Here is a 25,265-nt window from a genome sequence, read left to right as displayed (position 1 = left end):
AAACTAAAACTCATAATCAAAAAATTATTATAAATTATTCAAAATTTAATTTAAAATGGGCAGGAAATTGTCTTCATTAAAACCCAAAACCATTACACACAGAAATAACAAACATGTTAACAAGAGAACTATGCAGCAAAGTTGTTAATTCTTTATATATATTGTGTAGTTTTGCCATCACTACCATGACGACCACCGCCGCCAATAATCTTGTGGTCGCTTCTCTGTTATCTGCACTCCTTGTAGTTCTGGGGAACTCTTCCACTCAGAGCTGTTGATCTTCAACTTAGGGCATTCATATATATTTACAGTTTTCAAGGATGGGAATTTGACAATGCAATTTCCAGATAAGAAATCTTGCAGACTTGGAAGAGAGAGAAGTGTCAAACTTTGCAACTGGCAAAAAGAAATCTCACCATCATTTCCTGCATCATCTCCATCTGATGTCGTTGCCCCTATTTCTGTAATTGTTTTACAATTCCCAACCACCATTTCTCTTAGCCGCTTTAAAGTTTTGGCTATCGTAAATGTTGCTAAATATTTCAAGCTGTCACAACCAACTACTTCCAAAGTTGTTAAATTCTGGAAGGGAATAGCAGATGACCCTATATCCTTCAATTCTGGACATACCACCACTTGTAGAACTTCCAAGTTTGGAAAAACTGGGCCTGCCCCTGGGAAATTCTCGTTGCGTAGATGCGTCAACTTCCGCATTTTGTAAAGCTTCAAAACACTTATATGTGGGAAGGCCGCATCTGGATTTACATTATTCTCAAATAAAGAAACTTTCTGGCCCCCCTCAAACGTCAACGATTTTAGTTTCCTAAACAACTGTGATGCGGATGGACCGCACCATATCTCCATGTCTCCGTGTAAGGCCATCGTTTCCAAGTTGGGGAATGATACATCCTGAAATATTACCAACGCAAGAATGATAAACGGCAACAAAAATAATAACACAAGGAGATTTTTTTTCTTCTATGAAGTAGCTTGAAAGGCTAACTTTCGTTTAAGAAAATTGTGTAATGTATTTTTACCTTGTCAATTAAGAAGAGAGTGTTTAATTGGAGTGTCAAGACCGTCCAACTCATGCTTCTGGAAACTTGAAATTTTGGAGACTAAAATATCCAATTTACCACATTTCCTCACCTCTACTCGTTCGAGTAGCGGCCATTCTGAAGCATGGATTCCTGGGTAGAAGCTCTTAAGTTGGTCTAGATTTAAAAATTCAATATTTGTTGCTTTTGGAAACACAAACTTAGGCATCATTTCTAGTCCCTCTTCCTTGGAAACGATTTCCTTCATTCCTTTACAACTAAACACTTTCAGATATCGTAGTTGCTGAAGACCTCTAGCCACTGAGCATGGAAAAATATATTTCAATTTCTCACACTCATATATCGATACTGAATCTAGATTTTCACAACCAGACATTTTCAACTGAGTCGTAGACGTGTCTGGTGTTTCTTTGATCTCAAAAACCACCTCTAAACGATCGCACTCCATTATCGATAAACTTCTTAAAGCATTCAATCTCCCTGCAATACTAGGTGTAAAGATGCTTATTAGTCTACCGCAGTGATCAACGTCAACATCTCTAAGTTTGTAGAAAGAGCCTGGATCAAGTTTGTTGTGCCATACTGTAGTCGAAATAGATAGCTCACTGATGGACAATTTCTCCAACTTTGGAAAGCCTACCTGTATTCGAATTATGAAATTGTTAAATTCTTTCTTTGTCGAACTGAATATATTAGACATCAGATAATGATCTATAAAAGAGATACAATGGTATAATAGTTTTACCTTGTCGTCAAAAAGAAAGTATACTTCTTCAGTCTCAGGTTTAGGATCAAAGATAAATCCCTTTAGTTCTTCACAATTCTGAATTTCCAAACTCTCCAAAGACGAAAACTGGACATTACAGCTTGCTGAGCAGAATCTATAGAGTTTTGGAAGATCTCCTAGCTCCAGATGTTGTAGCTTACAAAACATGCCATCTGTTTTTTCTTCACCATATTCTTTTGTTGACACTATCTCTTTCATTGATCCACATCCAGTTATGTCAAGATTTTGAAGTTGTACAAGATTTCTAGCCATGGAAGACGATAACACAAAAGTTAAACGATGACAACCATCCACCACCAAGCTTGTTAAGTTGGGCAACACAACCTGCAGTATTTGTACATTCCATTTTTAAGAGAAGAGAATTCACATTAATTGTTATTATCTAGTCAAATGGTATCTTTAGATAAAAAAAATTATACCAATAGATATTTCTTGATACGTACTTAGATAAAACTGAACCACTTCAAATGATCAAACATATGTAAATAGAGCCACACAAAATCTAGGAGTTCTAGATATAACATTCGGGCACCCATATGTACTAGATAAAACTGAACCACTTCAAATGATCGAATATATGTAAATAGAGCCACACAAAATCTAGGAGTTCTATGGTGGTTGTTTCATTTTTCTTTGTAAATCATATCCCTCAAATAAAAAAATAAAAAAAATCGTCACTAATGATATGTGTAAATGGGAAAGAATGACACCAGTGGCATACCTCTTCAGTAATGATATGTGTAAATTGGGCATTGTTTTTTATACGGAGATGCTTGAGTTGTTGAAAATCTTCACTACCTGAGTGGTACACATCATTATGAGCTCCCTCGCACCCATCCAAGTACAAATCTTCACATGATCTCTTCAACAACATTTCTAGACCATGGTCCAATTCACAGCCAGTTGGGAGCTTGAGCTTCAATGTGTTGAGGGTTTCATCCACATCGTACCAGTCTGAAAAAGTGCCGATTAGTATTTGGTATCTTTTTAACTTGTCAGTGAACAAGTCCCTCGGAATACTGCCAGCATCTGGAACATGTATACTTAGTGCAGCTAAATGAGGCAAGTCCTTCAGTTCTGAAAGGCTGGCATTACTTCTTTCTCCGGTTACTCCTTCGGGCACCCATCTGTTGAAGCTCTCCTTCATTCTCAAGTCTTCTAGACTTGTCAAACGTGATATAACATTAGGTGAAATCACTTCAAGTTCAGAGCAGCCGCTTAAATCCAGCAGTCGAAGACGAGTCAATTTCCCTATTTCTTCAGGCAACTCTTTAAACTTGGAATATATAAAGCTGAGAATTTCTAGTTGCGATAGCTGTCCGACTAGAGCTACGTCTCCCAACACGCAATGATCCAAACACAATGTCCGAAGATTTTGTAGGAGATGAAGAGATGGAGGCAGAGACGAAATACACGCTCTGGTTAAATCCATAACTTTAAGCTCATTCATCTCCTCAAAGAAGTTACCTGGGATTTCAAGCAAGTCACCATTAAAGTACAAATAAAAATACTCCAGTTGTTGGCATTTCAAAACTTCAGGAAGCCTAGGGATGTTTTTGCAAGACAAAGAGATCATTGTGCAATTTTCAGAAAACTCCTTAATGTTTGGCCATTCCTTCAAGATATCTCCTTTTGCTCTTAGTAAGGCACGGTGGCCTTTGGATGCAATCGAGATGGCAACATCACGTAACAAATCATGCATTGTGATTGATGTATTGTCCTCGAAGTCGAGTAACAGACCAGAATCTTTAAGCTCTTCAATCCGCTTGTGCAATGCATATTGTGAGTACTCCACTGAATCAATGTCCTTAAACAAACCCAAACCAATTGTATATTTCAACAAGTCTGACAGAGAAGCATCTCCAAAATGATTTACCAAAATTCCACAGATCAAGAATAGTGGCTTAAGCTTTCGATCATCCAATTGACTGTAACTCCACTCTAAAGCCGAGTATGCTTTCTTTTGGTCTTCGTTGTCAAACACTTCTAGGCTTCTCAAGGCATCCTTCCATACTGGTAAAGTACTTCTATTTCTTAAAGAGCTTGCGACTGTGACAACCAAAAGTGGCAAACCTCCACATTTTTTGGCTACATCAGTTGCCACAGTTCGTATGTCGGGATTTTTAACAACATCACCTGCTTTCGTCTCAAATAAACGCCAAGCTTCTTCCTCGTTTAAAACTCGAAGCTCAAAGTCTTTTTGCGACCGCTCTGAGGATAGCAGTTTTCGAGTTCTGGATGTCAACAGTATTCTACAAGTCGGCAGACAAGGAAGTCCAACACTCTGCAAGTCAATGCTTTCCAAAATGTTGTCTAAAATTACAAGAACTTTCTTGTCTTTTACCCTGTCACATAGATGAGGTGCTCTTTCTGACATAGTATCGCTATCACGAACTTCCATACCTAACTTTTTGGCAATTTCTTTTTGAATTCCTTCAAGGTCCGGCTTTTGCACACTTCTTACCATAACCGCATCGGCAAATAAATTCCCTTTTACAGCTTGCCTAAGGACTTCTTCAACCAGTGTGGTCTTCCCCACGCCTCCAATACCATACACCAAAATCAGGTCGGTATTAGGAATTCTCAGTTCATCCATGATTTTCTTTACAGTTGAAGTCCTCGAATCAAATGCCTCATACTGTTTGTGCGAAACCATGGATACCTCTTGTGGGCGGACATTGTACGAAATGTCCTGCCTAGCGAAATTTCCTTTGTCGTAGAGCTCAGCAACCGCCTGCTCCAACTTTGTTGATCTCCTGCCTAGCTTGTAACGGAGCACCGGGTTTGGACAAACCCCACGGAGACAGCTCATCTTTGTTGATCTCCTGCATAATTCGTTCGCCTTCTCGGTGATCTCATCCACGCTTTTCAGCCAGCTCTGGACGACAGTGTGGATTTTTTCACCCTTGTCTTCAGCTCCAACAACGTTGCGCTGTAGCCGCTCTCTAGCGGCACTTAATTCGTTCACTCGAGTCAGTAAACTCTCAAGGTTTCTTTTGCAGTGAACTAGGTAACCCACTTGACGTATAGCTGGTTCAACTGCATACTCGGCAACTTTTCCGACAATTTGACTAACAATATCCATGCCTGCTGACGAATACAAATTAAATTAGAAAAAAAGGAGCTCAAGATATACTTCTTTTCTAATTGACTTATGAGATATGATCTTTCAACAACATATAAATAAACACAGTACATTTCAAAGTGTATTATGAAAAACGGAAAATTCTATTCCACTTCTTGAAAAAGATTACTTTTGGAATAAAACCTTGTCTAAGATTAGAAACTAACTCTAGCTTTTTGGCATTTAATTGTAATTTTCAAATATTAATTACGTTTTAATAAAGTGGGGCCCACTAACACATTTGGTTTTCATTTCTATTAAAGAAATGATACAAATAATGGTAAAATTATGTGGTAAGAGTAGCGTTTTTGTTTTCCAAAAGTTCAAAGCAATGGTTGAACTACAATGTGGACTAAAAATAAAAAAGCTTAGAAGTGGTAGAGGTGGGGAATATACCTCAATCGAGTTCAAGGAGTTATGTGAGGATATAGGACTACAGAAACAACTAACTGTTGCTTACTCATCACAGCAGAATGGTATTACAAAAAGGAAAAATTAGTAGGCGATTGAAATGGCAAAATCCATGTTGCTTGAAAAGAGGATGCCACATTCATTTTGGAGTGAGGCAATTAAAACTGTAGTCTATCTTCTCAACAGATGTCCAATAAACACACTTGATAAAATGAATCCTTTTGAAGTATTTAGTGGCAGGAAACTAGGTGTGAAGCATCCAAGGGTGTTTTATTTGTTATGCACAGATGCCAACACAATTGAGACACAGACTTGAAGACAACACCACCAAATGCATCTTTGTGGAATATAGGAGTTAAGAGAAAGGGTATAGATTTTTCAATCTTGAAACTTACAAGGTGATTATTTTGAGGGATGTCATATTTAATAAAGAAGCTTTTAGGAATTGGGATAAACAGATTGAAGATATCATCTTAGTACCACTTGGAGTTGATGAAGTGGAATGTGAAACACAAACTGAGAGTGAAATTGTGTTTGAAATTTAGTCTCCCCAACGTTTAAGTTCAACACCAGAGGACCTAGAAGTGCAAGACTCTCCCTTAGGATCAACTTCATTGAGAATGAGGAGGTTGAGTGAGATTTGTGCAACCTGCAACTATCATATAGTGGAACCTGAAAGCTTTGAAGAAGCTGAGAATGACCAATAATGGCAGAAGGCAATGAGTGATGGAATTGTATGCTTGAGAAAAACTCAACTTGGGAACTTGTGAATAGACCAGGGGACAAACTAGTGATAGGTGTGAAAGGCGTCTATAAGACCAAACTGAATCTAGATGGCTTCGTACAAAAGAACAAGGTAAGATTAGATGCTAAGGGATATTTCCAACAACCTGGAATGAATTTCAATGAAACCTTTGCTCTAATGGCAAGGTTGGACACTATTAGGACTTTAATTGCTTTGGCTAATGGCAAGGTTGGACACTATTAGGACTTTAATTGCTTTGGCCACACATAAATTCAGCTTTTCTCAATAGCATACTTGAATAAGGTTTTGTGGTTCCAAATAAAGATGAGAAGGTGTTCAAATTAAGGCAGGCACTGTATGGACTGAAGTAAGCACCAAGGTCTTGGTACAGTGAAATTGACTACTACTTCAGCAAGAGAGGTTTCAGAAAAAGTTCAAGTGAGGCAACAATTTATACAAAGACGGGAAAAGGCTCAGAAAAGCTAATTATGTTTATATCGATGATGCGATGTTCACTGGAAGCAATGAAGTTATGATTTCTGAACTCATGAAGCAATGAAGCTATGATTTCTGAACTCATGGAGGATATGATGAAGCATTCTAAAATGACTAATTTGGGATTTCTTCATCACTTTCTGGGAATTGGAGTGATTACAGAATCCAGTGGTATTTTCATACATCAGCAAAAATATGCACAGACCTTACTTGAGAAATTTGGACGGAAATGATGCAAGTCAGTTGCTACCCCATTGATTACAAATGAAAAAGTGTAAAAATGATGGAACTGAAGCTACCGATGAGAATCCAGTGGTATTTTCTTGGGCTTCAGTCAAGCAACAAAGTTTTGCACAGTCCACCGCAGAAGCTGAGTATGCGAGTGTTGTTGAAGCAACATTTCGAGCTATATGGCTAAGATTTATTTTGAAGGATTTTCAGGAATGCAATTGGATGCCACACCATTCATGTGTGACAACAACTCTGCAATAACCAAGACTAAAAACCATGTGTTCCACCAGAAGACTAAACACATTAAAAGAAAATTTCATTTCATCATAGAGGCATTGCTGGAAAACACAATTGAGTTGTTATATTGCAAGTCTGAAAATAAGACTGCAGATATTTTCAGCAAAACTCTGCCTAAACACAGATTTGTTTATCTGAAATGATTGCTTGGGGTCAAAGCATAATCCATTTAGAAGGGAATGTTGGAGCTAAATGAGATTTGGTTTACAACTTGGAACACAAGAAATTTGTTTGTGTTTGTTTGCTTGAATTCCATAAGGCTAGTGTTACTTTGTTGTTAGTGAACTAGGTGTGGACTTGGTTTCATTAGACAAGTGTATGCACCAAATCAGTTTTTTAGATTGAAGGGCTCAAGGTAATTGTCTTTGTTTGGTAGTGAAGTAGAAAATATAAGAATGTACGAAGGATGTTGAGCTGCTACTATTAGCTCAAGCATTTCATCTCTAAAATTCTCTTATTGGTTCTTCTTTCTTTTTCAAGATTACATCACGTATATACACTAAACTATTACAGATGTAACATAAACGTACAATAAATAATCAATACACTGACTAAAAAGTACAAACTTGCATGGCACCAGATTTAGAAGCAAACCAAATGCCCCACTTTTTACCCAAAAACTCACAATTGTAGTTAAAAAAAAAATCATAGGGTTAATTGTTATGACCTAGGGTTAAGCGATTACGAGTTTAGGACTCTGCCCAAAGGACGAGTCCTAAACCCTAAATTATAAGCTCCACCTGCCCGCATCCCGATTCCGACACCCTTATCCATCCACTTGTCATGCTCCAATTGATTCGTATTTGTAAAATTGCTTTAGTGTTATAAAGTAAATTGATTCTACAAACTAATGAATTCGGAGCATTTTTCTCTTTTACGAAGGGCCTAATTACATGTGAAATGCCCCTAAATCAAATCAAATATGAAGACAACCACCAAATTACCATAAATGAGATCCAAGATTCCAACTCAAATCAAATATGGTTATAATTAAAGAACGTACCCTTAGCTCTGTTGGTTATGGGTGAAGTGAGTTGCTCTTCAATATATACGTTCCTTGGAGCACCAATACAAATCGGTCGTTCTGTAAATTGAGAATAAGCTAATGAAGTAAGAAGGGATAGTAAGTAATAATTTCTTTTTTTCTTGCAAAGTTCTTCTGGATAGAATTGCAATTTGCTAACTAAAAGCAAAAAGAACTAAGAAAGCTCAAAGCACTAAGTTTTATCTTCTTCTTCTTCTTCTAATTTACCAACATGTGTATCCTAAAGCTAAATGAAATGGTTATCAAACGGACTCTAAACCGCATGTAAACTTGTGTACTTCACTAAGGTCGACTAAAAAAAGAAGCAGGTCACCGATGGACTAGAAAGTTCTACCCGCGCGTTGCCAGGAGATTAAAAATTGTAAGAGAGATTGTGTTTCGAAGATACAAAGAGTATGCCAAAACAGGCAAATTATTTTTGTGTCAGCGCTAAAAGCTTTTGTCCAATATTTGTTGATTGTTAAGGAAGCATCCTAGGCAAGGAAAGAAAAATATTGAAACACAAGAAGCAAATTTATATGACAATAGAATTATACCACAAATAAAAAAAGGATAGAGTATGATTACCTAGTTGTTGTACTAATTGGAGAGGGCGTTTTTCAGCAATTCAGCAGGACTTCACGACTACCAACATTCTTAGCTAGATAGTGAACGTTGTATGAGGCATCGTTCTTATCTACAAACATGATATTTGAAAAGATATAACTGTTAATTCAAGCTTGAACCAACTTCTATCTATATACAATGAAAAAAAAAACAATTCACAATTTTAACTCACTCTCTCATCAGAATGTATAAGATAATCTGAATTAGAAAAATTCACCCAAAAAAGATTAAAATTATCATATTTATAAATCTCAAAATCACAAAACTCCCAAATTTAAACAAAACAAACTACACATATATGTGTTTTTCATGTTATAATCTCAAGTAGAATAAACTTACATACAACTGTTATAAAACACTTATACCAAAATTTAGTCACATTCTTAGTTGTAAGTTATTGATTTGGTAAAAGTTGGTGAATCATAGTGTATTGATACATTCATAGTTTTTTAATCAATTTTTGCATACAATTAATAATATGGGTTGCATGTTTACATTAGTTCTTTCCTAAATTTGTGTTCTCAGATTTTAATTTATATGCCTCTGCGAAAAAAAAAACTGAAGCTTGTAATAGTGCTGAAAAGCATATATGATGAAAGGACCGATAAATGATTAAAAAATTAGAAATAACTTTAATTTTTATACTATTATATACTGGAGTCCCAAGTGGCATAGGAAATTACAAAAAGAATAGAAAAAAAAGAGAAAATGTGAAATTCCCAGATTAACAGTGGTCCTGCTATACTGAAGTGTAAGAACTCTAGTAATCACCTTGTTTATGTTAAAAAAAATAGTTTAAATAATGTTTTGTTGGAAAATAGCATTGGCATGCCAGCTGTCATCGACTTGAGCACTATGAAGAGAATAATTTGCTTCAGTGTTCTTGAATTTGCAAACATTTGAAGCACATTGCGAATTGTTGTTGTGTGTCACTACCAATGAAGTAGAATAGCAGGCACCGAAAAAAGCAAATAATTTGTTATTAAGCATGTAGACAATATATTTCACACTTATCAAAACAATTATTTCTATTAAATACAAATTAAATATCTATCTTATTTATAAAAAATTGCATGGTGGAACAACTCAATTATATATATATATATATATATATATATATATATATTTTAGTACAATAATATATTTTACATTAAAGACAGGATGACTACACTACATAATTGGTAATCTAATTTGATATCTAATTCGTCGTTCACTATATTTAAACTTAAGACCTCTCATTCACGAAATTCGAACCTAATAATAACATACTTAAAACAATTAACAAACATGTGTGATATCCACTCTTTTTACTTCTCACACAACTTTTTAATTTTCAATTGTCAAACAAGATGAATTAAAGTATAAAACCTGAAAAAATTCTATAAAAACATGGTGAAAACACAATTTTCTAAACAACTTAATCATCAAGTGAGTTGAAAATGATAAAAAAGTTAGTAAAATTATAGTGGCAAATCTGTATAAGAAAATATGAAATACCTCAGGACAAATAGATTGGTATTAGAGGACGATCAAATATGTAATTTAAGAGTATTTAATTAAAATTTTAAGTGATTATATGAAATTCAATATTCAATCAGGATTTTTAAAATAGTTTATTAAAATCCTTAAAAATCCAGCTGTCTTTAATTAGAATTTAAAAAAAATTATAACATGTGTATTTAATTAGAAATTGATTTTAAAGAATTTGAAAATGTTAGGAATTCAAGGGAAGTTGAGAAAATTTTAAGCATCTATACATCTCACCTCATCTTATAATATTTTGAGAAAATTGCATCAAAATTTATATGAAATTTTTACAAACTAATTAAATTCTGTAAAAATCCATGAATTTATAAAATTCATTAAAATCTTTGAAATTCCCAATTGAATACATCCTACTAACACTCAACAATTCATTCTAAAAACAACGAACCATTAACCCTCATTAAAAATATATGAACTATTATCCTTATTACTGTGTATTTAATCAGGTCACAAACAATCCCATGATATTCTCATAATATCATGAGGGCATAAACACATACAATTATCAAGAAGAACACAGAACCATTAACCCACTTCTCCATCGCCTTGACTCCTTTAACTTTTGGGTGAGTTTGGGTGGTGTTTGGAGGTGATACGGTGGTGGTTCTTGGTTTTGCCGAGAGGGAGAAGGAGAGTTGCAGAGGGGGACAGATGGTATGAGAGAGAGAGAGAGAGAGAGAGAGTGACGGTATTGGGAAATGGGGGAGTCTGAGTGCAATGAGAGAGTAAATGAGGCGTGGGAGGGAGGGAGGGAGAGAGGAATTAATGGAGTGCAATGATGAGTCAGATGAATTGGATGGGTGATAGAAACCATATGAAAATTTCGGAGATCCAGCTGGAGGGCAGTCTAGGCACAACAACCAGGAAAAAGAAAAAAAGATGACGGACGCGTCTAAACTGTAAAAAAGGTTGGAAACGTGCATGATTGACGCGCCTGGTGAGTTGAAGGAAAAAGTACAGGAAAAAGGAAGAGGACGTAACAATTTCTTGTTTTTTCTTGCAAAGTTCTGCTGGATACAATTGCAATTTTCTATCTAAAAGCAAAGGGAACTGAGAAATCTAAAAGCATGTAGTTTTTACGAAGAAACCGAAATGTCTTTATGAATTTTTTCAATCTTCATAATAGATCATTTAAAAAAAAATATCCATGAGTTCCAAAAAAATTGAAACCTGTAATAATGCTGAAAAGCGTATCTGATGAAAGGAATGATAAATGAAAAAAATAAAATCAAAGAAGGAGAAAATGTGAAATTCCCAAATTAGTGTTACACTACAACACTAGCAATCACCTTGTTTATGTTAAAAAAATAGTTTAAATAATGTTTTGTTGGAAAATAGCATTAGCATGCCAGCTGTCATGGGCTTGGGCACTATGGAGAGAACAATTTTGCTTCAGTGTTCTTGAATTTGCAAATATTTGGAGCACATGGTAAATTGTTGTGTATCACTACCAACGAAGGAGAATAGCCGGCACTAAAAAATGCAAATAATTTGTTATTAAGCATGCAGACAATATATTCACATTTATCAAAACAATTATTTCTATTAAATACAAATTAAAGCAGATTAAATATCTATCTTATTTACTAAAACTAATCATGGTGGAACAAAACAATCATATACTTAACATGAATATTTTTTTACTTTTTCAAATATTTTTATAATTTTCAATCGTTAGATCAAATGAATTAAAAAATATTTTTTTTATTTATAAAAACATGGTGAAAACACTTCTAAACAACTTAGTCATCAAGTGAGTTAAGAATTATCAAAAAGTTGATAAAATTATATTGGTAAATCTGTATCAGAAATGTTGAAATTTCTCAGGACAAATAGATTGGTAACTATTAACGTAAAATATTAATTAATTGAAACCATTGACGAAAAAATCGAATTTGAGAACATTTTTTTCAATGGATTTTGCTTCGTTCTTCACATTGTACATGATCTTGATTAGAGGACGATCAAATATGTAATTTAAGGGTATTCAATTAAAATTTAAAGTAATTATATAAAATTCAACATATTCAATCATGATTTTACGATAGGTTATTAAAATTCTTAATTAAATATGAAGCCCTTTTGGTTAAATAATAGTATAGGATGATTTTTTTATTAAATTAAACTTAGCTGAAGCCCTTTTCATTAAAGCTCCCTTTTTCTAATTGTCAACTTAACAAGTCGTTTTTTAATGATAATAAAAAATATGCTGTCCCAATTACAAGTTATAGGAGTGGGACTTCATAGGATTAAGCTTATACTCTGTTACAAACTTATCCAGTCTAGGCCACCATACAAATCCTTAAAGGTTCATGTGCCAATGTAAGGTTTGCTAGACTATTTCTTAAAGTTCAAGTGATGATGAGCAAAGGTTAACCTGATTGTGAAATTTGTTTGAGGGCACTTTAAATTGATTCAACACTCTTTCACATGGGGTGTGATCAGCATAGTCAGATAAGACTAAAATACAAGTCTTATATATGTTTGGTTAAAATGTGTCTTACTAATAAAGTGATCAATCAGAGAATTCATGTTCCAAAAAAAAAACAACAACAACAACAAAGCCTTTTCCCACTAAGTGGGGTCGGCTATATGAATCCTAGAACGTCATTGCGCTCGGTTTTGTGTCATGTCTTCCGTTAGATCCAAGTACTCTAAGTCTTTTCTTAGAGTCTCTTCCAAAGTTTTCCTAGGTCTTCCTCTACCCCTTCGGCCCTGAACCTCTGTCCCGTAGTCACATCTTCGAACCGGAGCGTCAGTCGGCCTTCTTTGCACATGTCCAAATCACCGGAGCCGATTTTCTCTCATCTTTCCTACAATTTCGGCTACTCCTACTTTACCTCGGATATCCTCATTCCCAATCTTATCCATTATCGTGTGCCCACACATCCCACAAAGCATCCTCATCTCCGCTACACCCATTTTGTGTACGTGTTGATGCTTCACCGCCCAACATTCTGTGCCATACAACATCGATGGCCTTATTGCCGTCCTATAAAATTTTCCCTTGAGCTTCAGTGGCCTACGACGGTCACAAAGCACGCTGGATGCACTCTTACACTTCATCCATCCAGCTCGTATTCTATGGTTGAGATCTCCATCTAATTCTCCGTTCTCTTGCAAGATAGATCCTAGGTAGCGAAAACGGTCGCTTTTTGTGATCTTCGCTAGATTGCTCCGGTCATTAGTGTGGATAAGTATATAAATGGATAGAGATAGGAAAGCAAACACAAGATGTACGTGGTTCACCCAGATTGGCTACGTCCACGGAATAGAAGAGTTCTCATTAATTGTGAAGGGTTTACACAAGTACATAGGTTTAAGCTCTCCTTTAGTGAGTACAAGTGAATGATTTAGTACAAATGACATTAGGAAATATTGTGGGAGAATGATCTCGTAATCACGAAACTTCTAAGTATCGGAGTGTGGTGTCGTCTTGACTTGCCTTATCTGTCTCATAGGTAGATGTGGCATCTTCTCTGGAAGTACTCTTCCTCCATCCAGGGGTGGTATCTTTAACTGGTGGAGATGCACAAGGTAATGTATCAATTTCACTTGAAGCTTACTTGTAGTTTCAAGCTTGGTCAAGCGCGATACAAACCATGTAGTAGGAGTCCCCCAAGTCGCCGAGCTAAGGGGTCTGCTGAAAGAGGTGACAGACAAGGTAAGCAATCAGAGCTCCGACTGATTGTTCACCTTCTCCCCATCTTGCAGCAGCATGAAGGATAAAGAGAAGAAAAATGAGAAGAGATGATATGAGATACTTTTGCTTTTGAAGAAGTAACTTTCCACAGGCTTATTCTTGAACTGAGCTGGAGGGTTTTCTGGTTTCCTCCAGAGTATAAGGCCGACTGAAGAATTTGAGGATCAAAACAAGTCCATCAAATCTAGAGTACGTTCCACCCTGCTGATATGGGATACTTTTGCTTTTGACAGAGTAATGGATGTATCGGCACGTGTGCTGTTACGCTTGTCTCCACATGCTTCCTTGTATCCTTCGCACTTGCCCTATCTGTTCCTCAAGCAGATGCGGAATCTTCCCTGGAAACATAAGATGTTGAAGATGAGTACTCGAGAGCAATGCCAGGTAAGGGATCAGGTAAGGGGTTCCAGGCAGTCAGTTCTTGGCTGGAAGCTTGATTCCAAGTGCTGACTGATTGCTCTCTTTCTCCTTGTCTTGCAGGTAAAAACAAGGCCAAAGGAAAAGACAGGAAAAAAGCATGATATGGGATACTTTTGCTTTTAACCCTGATGATATGAGATATTCTTGCTCTAGTATAGCTTGTTTGCAGAGGTATTATCGGGGGGAAAGAAAGCTGAATATTTCGAAAGGCTTCGTTGGGAGTGCCCTCTCAGATATGATGAAGAGTTGAGCATTTTTGCAGGTCTGCCTGTCCGTTGGGGATGGAGGTCGACATATATAGGAGTCTCCCTAACAACAAGTAGTAATGCTATTCATTTACCCTGCTTGGTCATAGCACGGTAGTGGGAGCTGCCAGTTTCACATGTTTTAACTCTGTCAGAGCACTTTGAAAAAGTGGTCTGTGGTATCTGGCTCTCGAGATTCGGAGAACGATGCCTCTTCGATTTTTGAGAAAGCAATCATGCTGGGGGTCTGGCTCTCGAGATTCGGAGAGCAGTCTCTTCGATTTTTGAGGAAGTAATCATGTTGGGAGTCTGGCTCTCGAGATTCGGAAGGCGGTGCCTCTTCGATTTTGGAGCAAGCAATCCTGTTGGGAGTGTTGTCTCGAATGTGAGTAAAGGTTGCGCATGTTTGCTAGTCTACCTTGCCCCGAAGCACAAAGGTTGACACACAGGGACTTTCCAATTATCTAGCAATGGTACTGTTCCTTTACCCTCTCTTCGCTTTTGAGAAAGTAGTCATGTTGGGAGTCTGGCTCTCGAGATTCGGAGGACGGTGCCTCTTCGATTTTGGAGCAAGCAATCTTGTTGGGAGTGTTTTCTCGAATGTGAGTAAAGGTTGGGCATGTTTGCTAGTCTACCTTGCCACGAAGCACAGAGGTTGACACACAGGAACTTTCCAATTATCCAGCAATGGTACTATTCCTTTACCCTTGTGGGTAATAATATGGTAGCTAGACCTTCAAAATTTATGTGTCTAAACTTTGTTAGTGCTGTTTCTTTGCTATTCTTTTACCTTTCTTGGTCAGAGCGATGTAGAGGGAGCTGCAAGCTTCACGTGCTCAACTTTGGCAGAGAACTTTGGCAAAGTTATCTGTGGTACCCATGAGCTATTGTTGCGTGTGGGAAGTGAGTGATTGAACAGTAAGATTCATGTGCTTTCTACTTCACCAGAAGTCTTCGACAGAATGCCCATAATTTCTGCAAAGCTGAGTGTGCGTGTGACAGGTGCTGACAAGGCTAGAATAGTAGGTGCCTCTTCGATTTCTGAGATCGGCCCTCGTGGTCTCTGAGCAGCCCAGCTTTTGAGAAAGCGAGCGCCTCTTCGATTGATTCGGAGAACGATGCCTTATCGATTTTTGAGAAAGCAATCATGCTGGGGGTCTGGCTCTCGAAGATTCGGGGAGCAGTGTCTCTTCGATTTTTGAGAAAGTAATCATGTTGAGAGTCTGGCTCTCGAGATTCGGAGGGCAATGCCTCTTCGATTTTGGAGCAAGCAATCTTGTTGGGAGTGTTTTCTCGAATGTGAGTAAAGGTTGGGCATGTTTGCTAGTCTACCTTGCCACGAAGCACAGAGGTTGACACACAGGGACTTTCCAATTATCCAGCAATGGTACTGTTCCTTTACCCTCTCTTCGATTTTTAAGAAAGTAGTCATGTTGGGAGTCTGGCTCTCGAGATTCGGAGGACGGTGCCTCTTCGATTTTGGAGCAAGCAATTTTATTGGGAGTGTTTTCTCGAATGTGAGTAAAGGTTGGGCATGTTTGCTAGTCTACCTTGCCACGAAGCACAGAGGTTGACACACAGGGACTTTCCAATTATCCAGCAGTGGTACTGTTCCTTTACCCTTGTGGGTAATAATATGGTAGCTAGACCTTCAAAATTTATGGGTCTAAACTTTGTTAGTGCTGTTTCTTTGCTATTCTTTTACCCTTCTTGTTCAGAGCGATGTAGTGGGAGCTGCAAGCTTCACGTGCTCAACTTTGGCAGAGAACTTTGGCAAAGTTATCTGTGGTACCCATGAGCTATTGTTGCGTGTGGGAAGTGGGTGATTGAACAGTAAGATTCATGTGTTTTCTACTTCCCCAGAAGTCTTCGACAGAATGCCCATAATTTCCGCAAAGCTGAGTGTGCGTGTGACAGGTGCTGACAAGGCTGGAAAAGTAGGTGCCTCTTCGATTTCTGAGATCGGCCCTCGTGGTCTCTGGGGAGCCCAGCTTTTGAGAAAGCGAGCGCCTCTTCGATTTCTGAGATCGGCCTTCGTGGTCTTTGAGCAGCCCAACTTTTGAGAAAGCAAACGCATCTTCGATTTCTGAGATCAACCCTCGTGATCTCTAAGCAGCCCAGCTTTTGAGAAAGCAAACACCTCTTCGATTTCTGAGCAGGCGCCTCTTCGATTTCTGAAGCTCCGTCGAGTGCAGATTTTTATAGGGGCTGGCATTAAGTTCCAAAGCACACTTGAATATCCACCAGTAGAAGCTTCATTCTTGCACTTCTAAGATCTTAATTTGTCCGACCTCTTCTCTCTTCAACACCTTTGAAAATGTCTGGCCCCTCCGACCGTCGTTTTGACTTGAACCTTGTTGAAGAGGCAGCCCCGCCTTCTCCAGACAACATATGGCGCCCATCCTTCGTCTCCCCTACTGGTCCTCTTACCGTTGGGCATTCCGTGATGAAGAATGATATGACCGCTGCGGTGGTGGCCAGGAACATTCTCACTCCCAAAGATAACAGACTACTTTCCAAACGGTCTGATGAGTTAGCTGTTAAGGATTCGCTGGCTCTCAGTGTTCAGTGTGCAGGTTCTGTGTCTAATATGGCCCAACGCCTATTTGCTCGAACCCGCCAAGTTGAATCATTTGCGGCTGAAGTGATGAGTCTCAAACAGGAGATTAGAGGGCTCAAGCATGAGAATAAACAGTTGCACCGGCTCGCACATGACTATGCTACAAACATGAAGAGGAAGCTTGACCAGATGAAGGAAACTGATGGTCAGGTTTTACTTGATCATCAGAGATTTGTGGGTTTGTTCCAAAGGCATTTATTGCCTTCGTTTTCTGGGGCTGTACCGCGTAATGAAGCTCTGAATGATCAACCTCTGATGCCTCCTCCTTCTAGGGTTCTGTCCAGTACTAAGGCTCCAAATGATCCCCCTCCGGTGCCTTCTCTTTCTGGGGCTCTACCGACTACTGAGACTTCTCCTAAGCAACCTTTGTGAAGGCTCCCTCTTGTGTGTTTATTTTGACTCATGTATATGTACATATTTGTAGCTTATCGGGGATATCAATAAATAAGCTTTCCTTCATTTCAACGTATTGTGTTAAATACACCAAAGCCTTCTTCGCTAAGTTCTTTGAATTTTCTTTTGTTGAAGCTTGTATGTTGAAGCTTTCTGAGTGGAGCATGTAGGTTGGGGTGGTGTTCCCTTAATTTCCCGAGTGAGGAAAACTTCTCGGTTGGAGACTTGGAAAATCCAAGTCACTGAGTGGGATCGGCTATATGAATCTTAGAACGCCATTGTGCTCGATCCTGAGTCATGTCATTCGTTAGATCCAAGTACTCTAAGTCTTTTCTTAGAGTCTCTTCCAAAGTTTTCCTAGGTCTTCCTCTACCCCTTCGGCCCTGAACCTCTGTCCCATAGTCGCGTCTTCTAATCGGAGCGTCAGTAGGCCTTCTTTGCACATGTCCAAACCACCGTAACCGATTTTCTCTCATCTTTCCTTCAATTTCGGCTACTCCTACTTTACCCCGGATATCCTCATTCCTAATCTTATCCTTTCTCGTGTGCCCACACATCCAACGAAGCATCCTCATCTCTGCTACACCCATTTTGTGTACGTGTTGATGTTTCACCGCCCAACATTCTGTGCCATACAGCATCGCCGGCCTTATTGTCGTCCTATAAAATTTTCCCTTGAGCTTCAGTGGCATACGGCGGTCACACAACACGCCGGATGCACTCTTCCACTTCATCCATCCAGCTTGTATTCTGTGGTTGAGATCTCCATCTAATTCTCCGTTCTTTTGCAAGATAGATCCTAGGTAACGAAAACGGTCGCTCTTTGGTATTTCTTGATCTCCGATCCTCACCCCTAACTCGTTTTGGCCTCCATTTGCACTGAACTTGCACTCCATATATTCTGTCTTTGATCGGCTTAGGCGAAGACCTTTAGATTCCAACACTTCTCTCCAAAGGTTAAGCTTTGCATTTACCCCTTCCTGAGTTTCATCTATCAACACTATATCGTCTGCGAAAAGCATACACCAAGGAATATCATCTTGAATATGTCCTGTTAACTCATCCATTACCATCTTGAATATGTCCTGTTCCAAAAAAAAATAAAAAAAATTTAGAAAATCAGATGTGTCATAGAGTCATGGAGAAACAAACATTATGATTTTGATTCAGCCCGATATGACTTTGGTTTGTACTGATTCCCAAATTAACATCCTTATCAAACCAATTTGAATCCCCCAAGGTTTTTAGCTGGCCTGATATTTCTCTTCATACACAACCCCATACCCACCTGCTTCAAGTAACTACCATAAATTCAAATTCAAAATATCAGAAATTTTACCATGTTTCGGTGCCTCTTTTTTTTTTTTTTTGGCGTTTAAATTTTGATCATTGTATTCTTAACCCAAAATTTAACATTTCAAAGTTTCAAAATATAAGATTCTCTGCAACGTTCTAAACACTCTCCTAAAACAATAGATACTCTTAACTATTTGTGTTGTTAATGAAGATGATGATGCATGCCAATTGCCAAGGAGGAGGTTGGAGGGTTTTATTTTTTGGTCAACTATTAAGTTTTATTTAATTTAGTAAACTAGCTACTACTAATTATTATGTTTCGTTCACAATTCAACTACTAAATTTGCTAGTAAACACTGACTGAAGGTATTTCAACTAAAATATTACGGGATTAGACTATAGAGAGTATTAATATTTTGACAAAGTCCTAAGAAGGTGGTTAGCAAACCAATTACTAAAGTTGCTATTAAACAATGACTGAAGGCATTTAGTTAAGCTAAAATATTATGGAAATTAGACCAGAGAGAATATTAATATTTTGATAAAGATATGGGAAGGTGGTTGGCAAACCAACTGCGTACTAAATTTGCTGGTAAAAAATGATCGAAGGCATTTCAGCCAAAAATTGTCATTGTTTTTCCTGGTCATCGAGGAGGTAGTCAAGTTATTTGAATCTCTGGAAATATCGATACAAACCGAAATGAAAAAAATATATATATATATAATCGAGTGCTCCCAGAGAATCAGCTTGCATATAAGGCCAGAAAGTATGAAAAAGAGTGCTAGATGCCCTAATAGACTGCTGAGACAGTTGGGTGGCCGCATGCGAACTAACAGCTTGGACGGCAAATTATTCTGTCTACAACCCAACGACACAGCCAATAATGCATAACAAACGACACGGCCAATAGTGCGTGACGATCGACACAGTGTGCAGAGTATGCAGACTTGTCTTAAAAATTGATAAGCAAATCAAATGCACAAAAACTTAGACGAAGTAAGGCATTTGATTTAAAATCACAATAAACAGAACCTGAATTACATCATTACAAACACAAACAAAAGAAAATGAAATATTCCCCATTTGGTGGCTAAGAAAACCTTAAAAAAGTAAACTACCACCAAGAAAATACACACAGAAATTGCAATTCCCACAAATCCACAACAATTCAAGGAACCCATGACCCCATTTTCTTTCCCAAATTTTCCAGGCAACCAAACAGACCCCAACCCAACCCTAATCTCCAAAATTCTCAATCAAACATCACTCAATCACCCGTCAAAAACCAAAGAAATTCAAGAAAACTAAGAATGCAACAGTGGAAAGGTCTTGTTTCTTATCAAAATAAATCCCTCTTAAGAAAGGGGCTTATGTGCACTAAATTTGAATACTCCTAAACCCACAAGTTCCTAATCAATCAAGTTACCAAGGTCCTAAATCCTAAATTGCAGAGAAAGTCTTATGTTCGTTTTAAAAGTGTCTTACTAATAACATGATCAATCAGAGTATCCATGTCCCGATAAATAAGTTAGAAAATCAGAGGTGTCATGGAGTCATGGAGAAACGAACATTATGATTTCGATTCAGCCGGATATGACTTTGGTTTGTACTGAGTCCCAAATTAACATCCTTATCAGAAATTTGAAGCCCCAAAGATTTTCAGCTGCCTGATATTTCTACATTCAAATTAACATCTTTATGCATAACCCCATACCCACCAGCTTCAAGTAATTACCATAAATGCATATTTAATTTTATCATATTAAAAATATGATCATTGTATTAAAAATACAAATATTCATATTAAAAATATCCGAAATTTTATCATGTTTTGGTGCCTCATTTTTATTTTTTGGCATTGTATTTCGATCATTGTATTCTTAACCCAAAATTTAACATTTCAAAGTTTTGGAATCTTATCTCCGCAACGTTCTATAACCTCTCCTAAAACAACAGATACTCTTAACTATTTGTCCTGTTAATGAAGATGATGATGCATGCCAACTACTACTACTAATTATTATTTTTGGTTAGCAAACCAACTACTAAATTTGCTAGTAAACAATGATTGAAGGCATTTCAACTAAAATATTACGGGGATTATACTATAAAGAGAATATTAATATTTTGATAAAGTTCTGAGAAGGTGGATAGCAAACCAACTCCCAAATTTGCTAATAAACAATGACTAAAGGCATTTCAGCTTAAAATACTACGGGAATTGGACTATAGAGAGAATATTAATATTTTGACAAAGTCCTGAGAAGGTGGTTAGCAAACCAAGTACTAAGTTTGCTAGTAAACAATGACTCAAGGCATTTCAGCTAAAATAAAATTTGCTAGTAAACAATGACTGAATGCATTTCAGCTAAAATATTACGGGGAATAGACTTATAGAGAGAATATTATTATTTTGACAAAGACCTGAGAAGGTGGTTTGCAAACCAACAATTAAATTTGCTAGTAAACAATGACTGAAGACATTTTAGCTAAAATAAAATTTTCTAGTAAACAATGACTGAACGCATTTCAGCTAAAAATATTACGGGGATTAGACTTATAGAGAGAATATTAATATTCTGACAAAGACCTGAGAAGGTGGTTTACAAACCAACAATTAAATTTGCTAGTAAACAATGACTGAAGACATTTCAGCTAAACTAAAATTTTCCAGTAAACAAAGACTGAATACATTTCAGCTAAAATATTACGGGGATTAGACTTATAGAGAGAATATTAATATTTTGACAAAGCCCTGAGAAGGTGGTTAGCAAACCAACAATTAAATTTGCTAGTCAACAATGACTGAAGAAATTTCAGCTAAAATAAATTTTCAGAATCCATTTGCAGAAAAGTTACAAAACGACATCAAAACCATCACTGTGCCCTGCTCCCACTCCTCTTCCCAAGGTTCTAATCATACTACCAGAGATTCTGGTACGTGACATAATAGAGAAAAAAATAAGACACAAAAAGTAGGTTGCTTCTTTTTTTTTTCTTTTTTTTTTAATTTATAAAAATAATAAATGTGATTTTGCAGTACTGAAATGTTTCACAATGTCACCATTTTTAATTTGTTTGTATCTGGCTTTAACGGATCACTTAATGCTATGAGTGTTTTAGTTATTAGATTTAATTTTCACAATTATTAGGTCTTTTATTTTGAAACCACAATCCAGGACAGACATGAATTGTTTTGACATAAAGGAACCAACTTCTCCCTCCAACGACCCAAATTCCTGAAATTCCCAAACATAGTAAATCCATTAGCAATTTGTTGATGTTTCTTAGTTTTATTTAGTCTAAAGATTGAAATATATAAGGATGTGCATATATATGGAGTAAAAAGAAGTGGTGCAACCATTAGCAATGGAGTAAAGATTGTGTATTGTGTGTGATTTATATGAGAATTTTAATTCAATTTCTGAGCTGTCATTGTTTTTCCTGGTAATTGAGGTGGTAGTTAAGTTATTTGAATCTATGGAAATATCGATACAAACCGAAATGGAAAACAACAAAAAAAAAAACATGGAATTGAGTGCTCCCAGAGAGTCAGCTCAGAAATTATGAATAAGAGTGTTAGGCGTCCCCAATAGACTACTAAGACACTTGGGTGGCTGCATGCCAAAGGCACGAGCATCTAACAGCTTGGACGGCAAATTATTCTATCCACATCCTAACGACACAGCCAATAATGCGAAACAAACGACACAGCCAATAGTGTGTGACAAACGACACCGCGTGCAGAGTCTGCAAACTTGTCTTAAAAATTGGTAAACAAATCAAATACACAAAAAATCTAGACAAAGCAAGGCATTTGATTTAAAATCACCATAAACAGAACCTCATTTACATCACTACAAACACAAACAAAAGGAAATGAAATATTCCCCACTTAGACGAAGAAAGGTAATTAAGTTATTTCAATCAAGTGGATGCATATTTCAATCAAGCCTCGTTAAAAACAGAAGCTTGGAAAAAAAAAATTCTTACATTTTTAATCACATCCAACAGTAAAAGTCAGCCCTGCCAATATTGGATTTTTTTTCCAGTTGCAACAACATGTATTACCACATAAAAACTATGTTTGATTAAAAGATTTATAAATGCAACTATGTTCGGTTAAACATTTTCAAACACAATGCATGACAATCAATTAGAAAAGTAACTGAACAAAAGAAGATGCATATAGAGATTTAGATGATGAAATAGAAAACGTTTGCATTTTCTTTAACAAAAGAAGACACACATAGAGATTCAGTTGATGAAATCAGATAGAGATTTAGGTTCGAGAAAAAACTACGTACCCCGCTGCAAAGTGGGACTCTTTACTACCCTCTATTTGTGATACAACACCAACCAAAGGTTCCAACTCAGCTGCCCCAACATGAAGAAAAACCAAATCATACTGGCTTGACTCCGCTGCCTTCCCTTCTTGAAAACCAAGCAAGCTTAAGTAACTCATATGCCCCAAAATCAACTGGTTGGTCGGCTCTGGCTGGACTGTTTTTTTAGAAAACAGTCGATTGTGAACACGCTGAAACTCCTTCTCGGCTTGTCCCCTAAACGAAGCAAAGTAAAATCATCAAACCGTCCCACGCCAAATTCCCCACTACAAAGATCATGCAGCAGTTAGAGCCAAAATACTATATTATCCCAAAATCCATGAAAAATCTAACAAATTTAACTAACACCCCAAGCTAAAGGCCTCAAATTTCCCAACTGGGTTCTCATTCAACATGATTATAATCTCAAATTAAACATAATTAGTATGATATTAAGCAACTAATGATAATTAAATTTTCAAAACTTGAACTACATACTTGTTATTACAGCAACAATCGTATTATCCTCCAAACCACCTTCCCTCATGTGATATTTCAGAGAGAGGGAGAGAGGACCTGAAGAGAAATGTAATGGCGATGTCATAGATGGAGGAAGAGAGAAGTGACAGAGAGGGAGAGATGCAATCCCTCAACCCCACCTTATCTCTGCAGTCTGCAGCCAACACACCCATTCCCTCAGAACTCAGAACCCATTGCCTCAGATCACCCTCTCTCCCCCACCCTGTGAAGGCACCGACACCAGACCCCTCCCCACTCCCACCCAAACCACCCCTAATCCCTAACCGTTCGATTTGGATTGAATCAAGCAAAATTGATATTTTACCTACCCAAGGGACAGCCCACTTCGGGCCCAAAAACAACAGCCCCACCCAGCGGTTTTGGGTGAAGCACAGCGCGCGCACACACAATGGGACAACTGTAATTCAGTCAAAACCGAGGGCCCATTCCATAAGAAACATAAATAGTGCAATTTAAATCTCTACAGTAATGTTGAGAGTACTACGACGTATAACATAATGCGAGTGACACAAACATAAATGATATATCATAAATTTAAAGTATAATATATTAATATTAGTTAGCAAAGATAATCAAATCAACGGTGTTGTTCACCGTCTAGCTTGACATGCTCTCCACATAGATATTTCTTTTTGGACTTGGTTTGAAGAATCTTTTATTTTATTTGTTTACTTTCAGATTGTAATGTTGATGGTAGTGTTCTGCGTCCCTGATTTGTAATATGTTTTCTCTTGTCATGAAATTCTACCGTTGCTATTAAAAAAAATAAAAAAATAATCCTATACTCAATTCATGAAAGCTATGAAAAACGCATCAATTAAGGGAAAATAATTGCAATGTGCATATGGGCTGTTATTTTCAAGATTTTTTCCATCAATAGGCACTTCATATCATTGTCTATGATAGAAACGTAGAGAAACAATGGAATCAACTTCCATTTTCCAACGACGAACTCCAATTTTGTTGATGGATTCCATTTTTTTAAGCCTAATTAGTTGTTGGAGTTGTGGTATTTCCTACATCTATGAATTCTAAATAAATGAAATCATGTATGCTTTCATACAATGGTTGAAATGTTGAATTGATGAGGACTTAATTTTATTTATCAAATTGGAAACATCATAACAATGCTCTAACTAAAGGATTATATAGATTGCAATTTTGTGTGTTGAATATCAGGATAGAAAAAAATAATATCTCTAAAACACCATCTTGTCCATTTATGCATTTGTTTCTCTGAGTTAATCATTCTGCAGGATGAGGATTTATACTTCACCTTTTTAACATTTGATATCATAAAAGGATGCAATAACCATTTTCCGTCCGCTGACCAGAGATCTAAAAAAACTACTCTTCAAATTTAATTTGACTTGGAACT

General features: G+C 37.1%; 1 protein-coding gene and 1 long non-coding RNA gene across 8 annotated transcripts; both read right to left on the bottom strand.

Annotated features, from left to right (window-relative positions):
- Positions 1–56: 56 nt before the first annotated feature.
- Positions 57–11,183, bottom strand: LOC139197964 (probable disease resistance protein At4g27220). 7 transcript variants are annotated; one of them, XM_070826145.1, is made up of 8 exons: positions 10,845–11,133; positions 9,571–9,731; positions 8,761–8,869; positions 8,152–8,232; positions 2,567–4,932; positions 1,804–2,169; positions 1,038–1,698; positions 57–909 (listed from the first exon to the last, which is right to left on the bottom strand). In XM_070826145.1, exons 5-7 carry the CDS (start codon positions 4,928–4,930, stop codon positions 1,042–1,044), a joined length of 3,387 nt encoding a protein of 1,128 aa, XP_070682246.1. In that variant the 5' UTR covers positions 4,931–4,932; positions 8,152–8,232; positions 8,761–8,869; positions 9,571–9,731; positions 10,845–11,133; the 3' UTR covers positions 57–909; positions 1,038–1,041. The 7 variants fall into 7 exon arrangements, 6 of the variants coding, with proteins under 6 accessions (XP_070682246.1, XP_070682245.1, XP_070682247.1 ...); XR_011583392.1 differs by lacking the exon at positions 9,571–9,731 and having other exon boundaries at positions 2,644–4,932; positions 10,845–11,127; XM_070826144.1 differs by lacking the exon at positions 9,571–9,731 and having other exon boundaries at positions 10,845–11,129.
- A 10,626-nt stretch (positions 11,184–21,809) lies between these two features.
- Positions 21,810–24,156, bottom strand: LOC139197966 (uncharacterized). The gene is made up of 3 exons (XR_011583396.1): positions 23,846–24,156; positions 23,330–23,584; positions 21,810–22,261 (listed from the first exon to the last, which is right to left on the bottom strand). It is a non-coding gene; the product is annotated as an uncharacterized lncRNA (long non-coding RNA).
- Between the last annotated feature and the right edge of the window lie 1,109 nt (positions 24,157–25,265).

This window comes from Malus domestica, chromosome 08, assembly GCF_042453785.1.
Source record: "Malus domestica chromosome 08, GDT2T_hap1".
NCBI lineage: Eukaryota > Viridiplantae > Streptophyta > Magnoliopsida > Rosales > Rosaceae > Malus > Malus domestica.
This window is presented reverse-complemented; position numbering and strand designations above follow the sequence as displayed.